General features: G+C 40.9%; 1 protein-coding gene across 1 annotated transcript; it reads right to left on the minus strand.

Moving 5' to 3' along the window:
- Positions 1–1,627: 1,627 nt before the first annotated feature.
- On the minus strand, positions 1,628–6,037 carry hhex (hematopoietically expressed homeobox). Its single transcript, XM_063221824.1, has 4 exons — positions 5,615–6,037; positions 3,854–4,032; positions 3,718–3,768; positions 1,628–3,339 (listed from the first exon to the last, which is right to left on the minus strand). The coding sequence occupies exons 1-4, from the start codon at positions 5,970–5,972 to the stop codon at positions 3,121–3,123; spliced, it is 807 nt and encodes a 268-aa protein (XP_063077894.1). The 5' UTR covers positions 5,973–6,037; the 3' UTR covers positions 1,628–3,120.
- Positions 6,038–9,312: the final 3,275 nt, after the last annotated feature.

Here is a 9,312-nt window from a genome sequence, read left to right on the forward strand (position 1 = left end):
AGCAATATACATACACATCACACACAACGTGTGATTGGAATGGACGCACGACACCAGACAGCGTACAGGAGACACAGTTTCATAAATTGTGAACACAGCTTTTGCTCTAGCAACAGACCTGTCTCACTCATTTCAAAATACTATTTTAAAAATCCTTCATCAGTATATTATTCTAAACAAGGAAAATGTTTCATCTGTCTACAGACTGAGTGGTATTAGAGTGGCCATGCAACTACCCAAGTTGCCAGAGTCCCTAAGAACAGTATGAAGGTCAATGATGGGTTTTTGGGCTCAGACGTCAGGTGGTACAACCACAGCTAATGCCCATAAATTAATTAGTAATGGTTAATGAATGTAGGCCTACAATGAATATTTTTCAAAGATACAGGTAATCCAAAAACAAACAAAAACATTTACTACATACAAATTAGCTGTGGTTGCACCCTGACTACTAAAATGACACTAACCCATGAATTAGGCTATTCAGATAAAATCCTTCCCAAGCTTCCCAAGTAATGCAGCCCTACCATAAACATCTTCACAAATCTATGTTTGTCACTGGCAGAAATGCTTTTCTATAAATGAATGACCAACTGTGAAATATTATTTTAAAAATTTGTTCAAGTCTGTCTTCAGCTTGCTGGCGAGCCAGACTATATGAAAAGTATAATCAAAGTCAAGTCCTCTATTTGCCATTTGTGAATGAACTAGAAGCAGTGTTGCCAGATGAGGCGTTTTTTCTGCTGATGTATGGCCATAGAATTAAGTTCAAATTCAGCGGGATTTACTGCAGGCGGGTTTTGAGCTTTTTTGAGGCTGAACAGTTCCATTGCAAAACGGTGTATCCACCATTTTTGTCTTTTGCATTTCATTATTGGAAATGACTGTTCAGAGGTCCTATCATACAGTAAGTGGATTCTTGCCATTCAAATATTTTGAGAACATACTTTTAAAACACAAAATGCATTTTGCAATGCAATGCAATGGAGTGCTCAATACAAAAATGTCTTTCTCAAAATTCTCCAAAATGTATATACACCGTTTTGCAATGAAACTCTTCATTAGTCTAATCTGGCAACCCTGACTAGTAGTTCAGGCATAAAGGAACTTTTGCCACAGCTGTGTCTCTACTGTACTAAGCTTTCCCCAACCACTCACTGCACAGACAGAGAAAACTACTCATACACATAGAGCTGTGGTTCTCAACCTTTTTTACACTAACACTCCCTTGACCTCATCATAGGCCCCACAACGCCCCATCTGACCTCATCACAACGCCCCTTTAGGCTATTGAAAAATAAAACGGACTAATGTCCCCCGAATGGGAAGTAAGCCCCATGCCCACTCAGCTGTATCCTTCTCAATGCCCCCCCTAGAGCTCCCCAACGCCCCCTGGGGGGCTGTAGCGCCCTCGTTGAGAAAGATGAGGCTAGAATTTTGTGATAGCAAGATTGATGGTTTTGTGTTCCTTCTGGATCATTTCCGATGGTGCAGTACTAGGCCAACTTACCAAGCAAAAAATATTGTTTTGCCCCCACTGCAGGCGGGCTCGTCTAGTTATATCAGTCAAGAAAATCTGAGTGTCGTCATGGTTTATTATGTGGAAACAAGACACAAGACTGGATCATTAATGTTTAGGCACCACTGTATTTGTAACGAACAAAAAATGCTTTCCAGTCAACAGCTTAAACAACACTTGTCACAAACAGATTTGTACCCGATGTCCAAATTGCAAACTGAACCAGACAAGAAGAATATATACTTAAAAACCCACATTAAACACTTAACAAAAAGTATGTGTCCCGGATCCAGTAAGAAATGATGTAGAGCTCCAGAATTATGAACTAAGAAAATCGAACGGAATGCAATATGAAAAAATGTGTTTTTTCATGTTTTTTTATATGGTTCATAAATTGATTCATCTTGTTACTGGAAGCTTTCTGATCAAGGAAAAGGGGAGCAAAAATATTGACCCTGCTGCTTTGAAAAACCCTATAATGTGGGACATTACAGCAGCCTATTTCGTCTAAAAATGGTTGGAATACAAAACATTGATCGCCACTTGATAGTTTCGAAGTGGTTATTTCTGTACCAATGCCATACAGTTTCACTCTGAATTTCAGTCTAAGTGAATTTTCATCATCTCCTTCCTTGAAACTGTGCTACAGAGAAATGGACTCAACACAGCAACCTCTGTTTTGTCCACTGCTGCCCAGCATACAAGACTTCATGGTACAATGACGTGCTGACTATTGATTTTGGAATGGTCTGGTATTTGAGCTCTTTGAACTAAGGGTAATCATACGAAATACAACCAAATATCACAAGTGCCATGTTCATTGCATCCTTTGCAATTATTAACAAAGATAAACTACTCTACTTGAGTTACCCAAATGATTGTCTGCTAATCAATTATAGCCTAGATAAAACATCTGATGGCACAAATGATAAGAGTGGGGTATACGGAAGATGCACTGTGAATGCAAACATTCATCGTGATAACAGTCTAAGAGCCTGTAGCATATCCAAAGACTTTTAAAGAAAGATTTAGATTTCAATAATAACATGTCTTAATTTAGAGTGTAATGTCAGTTGAAAAAAAATAAGGAAGCTATATTGTCCACAGTAAAACCATATGGTGATAAGGTTTTGCAGCATTGGATAATTTAGTAGATAAAAACGCATCATTTTATAGACTAAGTTTACTTGCTTATTGTTCACATATGCATTTACTGACAAATGCCAAAAGGTGGTGTTTAAATATTTTCTTTTTGAAACATATTTCACTAGCCTGAGATGCTTTTTTTCCAAGGCACACATTTCAATTGGCCCAATGAGTACCCAAAGTAGGCTGTTCATTTAATTAAAAAAGGCACTTTTTTAAACAAAAAAATCCTGCCAATAGGATTCAAAATGAATGTGTGAACTGTTCATCTTCAGAATAAAGATAATCTATAACAACTTGGTCCATGCCATGGGCTACACCCTTGCTCACACATTCATGTATCTATAAAAAAACAAAAACAAAAACAAACAGACATTAAAATGCATCATACACATCATCATCATCAATATTTACACTTAATAACAATGAAAGAAAAGTGGCGAGAGGTTTTATCACTACGAAGTTGGAGGAAATTCATCCTCAATGTCCAACTCTTGCTCCGAGTTCTCCGAGATGCCAGACTCATTGTCATCCTGTGAGAATGTGGAGGGGCACTGACCGTGGCAGTGAGAGATCTGTGTGGCGTTATTGTGCTGCTGCTGACTGACTCCAACCTCGAACGGTCGCTCCTCGTTTTCCTCCTCAATGTCCCGTTTACTGCACTGTGGGTTTTCCTGGGGAGGGATATTCAAAAACAGAATTGTTGAGAGATGTGGCCTATTTGGACTAATGGTGAAACCACAAACATTTTAGACATTCACCACATGTAGGCCTAGACTAGTAGACTAGTCTTAAATGGTTAGGCCTACAGTGCAATTTATGTCAAGAAGTTAAATATAACAGAATGGGATGTCAATTTTCTACGTCAACGTGAGCATTCGTTACAACTAACCATTCCTGAGAAGGAAATGTCTTGGACATGCACATTAGAGACATTTCCTTCTGGATAGAATAAATTAACCTAATGCCGAAATATTTTGTAAGACTTCACGTGCAGTCTGTTGATTGATGAAAGCAACGCAATTTGGCTAGGCTTCAGTGTTGTTACCTACCTGTTTTAATCGTCGCCATTTCGCCCTGCGATTCTGGAACCAAGTTTTCACCTGTCAAATAAAAACACGTTAAGACGCGTAAAGCTAGACGGATAAAATCTGGCACCGTATGCGCACAAACGTTTATTTCTCCTACCTGTCGCTCGCTCAATTGTAGCAATTTGGCCAGCCGTTTTCTCTCCGGTGGAGACAGATACTTCTGTGTTTCGAACTTTTTCTCTAGTTCAATTGTCTGGTCATTGGAAAATCGAACTTGTCCGCCTTTCCTTTTGTGTAGAGGACGCTGAATAAATGGGGTCCACAACAGTGGTTTTCCTTGTGTAACAAACAGAATGGGGACATGAAACACATTTTAAATTAATGTGAACATATTTCATGCAAATCACATTGGTAAGGACAATTTTATTCTTGCCATAATCGGCTGAATAAATAAATCCTCTCTAGGCCTGTGTCTCTGGTCTGTTTAAGGTTGGAGATGATAATGAAGTAAACGGGTTCTCTGACATCCGTTTGAACCTGGGCTTATGAGGAAGGCAGTTGAACACGATTAGCGCACAACCATGGCAAAATTTCCGCCAATGTGTTTCCTGTTGGTTTATCTTGTGAATGCCTGTTACATCCGTCTTTTCCAGTCACAAAAGACATAGGAAACTGCGGTGTGTGTGTGTGCGCACGTTTGTGTGTGTGCGCGCGCAAAGCCATGCGCGCTAATGAAACATTACATTTAGGTGCACAATCTAATAATGAAGGCAATGTTTATTCAGACAAGATCTTACATGTCAATCAATGCTTTTAAAAGTAGCAGTTTTGTAGGCTAAATCTAACCATAGAAATGCAGTAGCCCTTTGTCAGACTTTACGCACTAACGCCACATGTTCATCCAATTTCATGATAAGGCTGGTGGATAAGCAATTGCCCAGGCACTAATAAAGGAATGCACCTATCTGTGTGGACTGATGTTTGCGCGCAGGCAGGACATGCGGGCTATTGTTTTAGCTGGTCTGAAGTCACATCCCGTACCACGGAAATGGACAATATATAAAAAAACGACCTCGGCTATCAGAAGTGGAGTGTTTCCTGTATAAGTCTGTATTGAGGATGTCGATAAAATAATCAGCATTGTGCACGACTCCCGGGGAAGTGGCTACAAGAGGCCGCCAGGAAAACATTTAACAGCTTCTGAAACCTGATTTACTCCTATCGAGAGCTCAAGATTTCCTGCCTGAACGGAAAGGATCAGGGTTTGCTTGCTGCAGCAGTTAACCTTAGGTCATTGTGTCTCGGAAAATGGTGCAAAATAGAAAGAAGCAACGTACGGCCAGCCAAGCGCAGTTGTGAAACAGCCTTCATATGTTATAGTTATTACAGACTTTTTAGGTACACATTTAACCACTAAATAAATGCTAATGGCTATCTGACCGAAACAATTTCAAGAGGAGACAGAACCATAGGCATACATAGATCAATCTATTGGCATATGTCTAAATCGGCGCGCCTTTAATTCAAAAGTTTCATGGTTTCAACAACAGCATTGGGGCAAATCAGCACCTGACATTCACAGTCTATTTTAAAGCACTTAAAATAAATTAATTTTATGAATAGCATACGAATCATTATTACATTTTGCTTAATGCAATGAGTAGCCTATAATGTGATGTCCACAGCCCACTGGAAAATACAGTCAGTGAAAATGCCTACAATAAGTAAATTATTAAAACAGGGCTTAAGGTGGAGTACCGTAGATTTACACCGTAAACGTGTTAATTCAACACTTAGTACTCTGGGACCAAATAGAGGTTGTTAAATAGACTAGGTTAAGTGTTGGATTAACAACAATATTAACTGCATTTTTTTACTGAGTATAGGCTAGGTAGGGTATGGATCTTAAAAAACTCACCTAGAGCATCTTGTCTGATGAGTGCTTGCGCGTATTCCCCCAATGCCCTGTTGAAGGGGTAGACAGGGCTCGAGAAAGGCCCCGGTGCGTACGGAGAGGCGAGCGCGGCGTGGTGCGCTAAAGCCGCAGGGTGGACTGGCGTCGGCTCGCAGATCGAACTCCGGTAAGGTGATAGAAAAGTAGTGAAAGACGAGTTAGGGGATGGTAGAGTCGGAGCGGAGACAACGGCTGATGAGGTTGGCGTTCCATTTCTTCCTAGTATGTCTTCGATATAAAAAGGAGTTGGCTGGGCAGGTTGAATTGGAGTTGGAGCGTATAACGGCACATTCATTGCCGAAGTTATCGGGTAGTATTGCATGACTGTCTCCCCTGTAGACGATGAGCCTACCGGTCCGCTTACTCAAACGTAGAGAAATCATACAGTCTCCATCAGTTTTACGCACTGAAGAACGGCACTTATCCTTGATTTGAGAGGGAGGAGATTTGGGTAAACTTCCTGCAGGTACTTTGATTCTGATTGGCTGCCAGCAATGTAGTCTAGTCTACGAAAAGAAAAACTAGACCCCCCCCCCCCACACACACACACACACACACACCTCCCCCATGTTCATGTTCACTGACCCAAAACAAGAGGATCTGTACTTGTGTTAGGATAGGTATATTATCATTATTATTATTATTATTATTATTATTATTATTATTATTATTATTAGGCTTTTAGTAGTAGTAGGCCTAGTAGTAGTAGTAGTAGTAGTAGTAGTAGTAGTAATAGTAGTAGTAGTAGGCTATAGCAGTAGCAGCAGTAGTAGTAGTAGTAGGCTATTAGTATTATTATTAGCCTATTATTATTACTATTATTATTATTATTATTATTGTTATTATTATTATTATTATTATTATTATTATTATTATTATTATTATTATTGATATCATTATCACTAGGCTATATTAGGGCTATGTATGGATATTAGGCCTATAATATAGGCCTAATTATAATTTCAGAGAGATAATTTCCTGGGTTAGAGAAAATGCGAAAGGGCACGCATTGGACACGTGCATTGCTAGCCCGTTTAAAATGTCAGCCTATTTCGTTGCCACTTTGCCTCTGATAGAAAGGACACTCAGCCCCGACAGACCGGCGACAGGCTCAACCAAAACACGAGGGCAGCCACAGGACCTTTACGCGAACCTCAAGCGGCCGGTGCCCTGCCAGTTTTGCACCCCCTTGACTACTCGACTTGCCCAGAATAAGACGGATGTCCTTCGTCATTTAGATAGGTGACATGAAGATTAAAGCCAGGGTACACGTCCTACCTTGGCTGAATGGCAGGTGAATCGATGAAAGCCAATATTTGAAGTTTGGCAATCATTTCTTTTAAATTATCCAAGTCAGCCTGGCGACGGCTCCCTGTGTTAAACACCCCAGCGTTATCTTGTGTCTAATTTTGACACATCAGGCGCCAGTCTTTCTGTGTAGGTCTGCACCATTCAGTGATTCTCAAACTGTGGGCCGGAGCCTTGGTGGGCTGCAAAGGTAAATAATGTGTGTGTGTGTGTGTGTGTGTGTGTGTGTGTGTGTGTGTGTGTGTGTGTGTGTGTGTGTGTGTGTGTGTGTGTGTGTGTGTGTGCGCGCGCGCGCGCGTTGCTGTTGAGTAGGCCTATTTATTTCAGTTTTATAGTTTAGTGATATTGATATATTATCAGATATGAGCCTCGATTGTGAACATTTCAAGTGGGACCCAAGTTGGAACGGGTTGTGAATGTGAACCCCTGGTCTACCCAATCATGCAGCCTGGTCTGGCTTTAGCTGGGTAGACTTCATGTCTACTAGGGTACACCAGATAGAGGTCAGCAAGAGTGGGATGAAAAATCAGTCCCGCGCAGACATCTGACCGCACTGTCCAGGTCGCGCACAGCACGATATGATGCCTGGTGGGTCTTCTTGAGTTTTTAGCCCACTATCACACAGCGTACTTCAAGTCTAAACGTTTTTAAGAGGGAACGTGTATTATTTTCCATTCATTAATTTTGACTGAACAGTTTCTCTATAAAGGACAACACGCTGATCCTTGCTGAACGCACTCGCCGTTTGGCTACTGCTTTTACGCACAGGTGGGTAAGGTGAAAAAAACGTTGAGCGCGGGAAAAATAGGCAGGCTTAGGGCAGGCAAATTTTCCCACACTGTACCCTTGACTTTAATCAATGCTACGTCTGCGAATTCATAGGGCTAATTACACTGTATCAGGAGTGTCGTCTGCAGGCGCTTTGGTGGGCCTAATTAAAATTCAGTCGTTCTGGGTAGGGTGCGCAGACTGCCCACATCCAAAGGTGCAGATGCAACATAAAAGTGTCAGACAGTTGAAGAAGGTAGGTCTGCACACTGTGGAAAACGCTCCCCAAAACTGAACTCAACTGTGTCTATGATGAAAATTAGTTAAGTAAAGGAAAAGTTGTGTTTCCGTGCTCGCCTGCTTGTTTCTACAGGATTACTGCCTACCGCAAGTACAGACTTGTATGAAATACAAGACCAGTAGGCCTTTTGATTGTTTAATATTATTTTCTGTTCAGATTGACCACCAACATGCAAGCATTAAATAGAGAGAATGCAAATAGGCTACATAAAATGATCATAAGTATGACCATGAGATAAATGTGCAAAACTTTAAATTGAGCTGTTTCCATATCCCTGTAGAGCTGTATACTGTCTCACAGTCTCAAAATATGTGCCGTTAATATTGCTTGCTGTTGTAGGCCTTCTTCAGTGTTGTAGGCTATATTCTTTGATGCTGTACTATGTCTTTGCTCTAATAAGACTTTGGTGGACATTATAATTAAATACTGTGATTAAAAAAATACTGCATCAGTGCTTACCCCAGACATTATATTCTGATTGAAAAATAGGTTAGGTAGTCCAAAATGTGACAAGGAATGGATTGAATTAAAAAGTCTCTGATCATTTGTTTATCTTAACACAAACATGCAATAAGAATTGGCATCTGGTGGCAAGGCTGCCACCCAATTCAGTGTTATACATACAGTGCTGATGCTAGCACTATCCAGGGGCCAATGAGATGCAGTAACAGCCATCTGTGCCAAGACCAAGGAGATGCTCCTGGACTTCAGAAGGACTGGGGCTATTATCTTAACACATTTTCCATCCTGCTGGGGGTGGGCTGTAAATCTGGGGGGTCCACAGACTTGGACTGGGGCAAAAAAAGCAGGTAATTTTTAGTCAAGACCGGTCTGCCAGGCTTTAAAGGGGCACAATGTAGGATGACGTCATTTGCGCGGTGCCTGTGGCATGCCTGTCTCAAAATCTACACAGTCATGAAAAAATGCTATTTAAATAAACGCGCTGTGTGAATGTTTTTTATCACATATTTCACTCTTTAAGAGACAATGAAGCCTGCAAGACAACATTTTTAGTAAGCTATTATGAGCTATTGTGACCATAACAGCCAAAATGAATATTTAAATCTGACTTTTTAGAGGTCTGCTGTGGTGACTGATACCAAGGGGAGGACCAGACCAAAACCATCAACAGTCCACCGGGCAAATGCCCTGTAGCCTATGCCTTATGGCCAGTCCACCCATGGGGGTCCATATAGTCGATGGGTGGGGAACTATGGCTCGTGGCCATCCTATCTTGCCCCCGATATAATTTTAATGCTATGCAGTTTCACATGAAACATGACAT

Source organism: Engraulis encrasicolus, chromosome 17 (genome assembly GCF_034702125.1).
Source record: "Engraulis encrasicolus isolate BLACKSEA-1 chromosome 17, IST_EnEncr_1.0, whole genome shotgun sequence".
Lineage (NCBI taxonomy): Eukaryota > Metazoa > Chordata > Actinopteri > Clupeiformes > Engraulidae > Engraulis > Engraulis encrasicolus.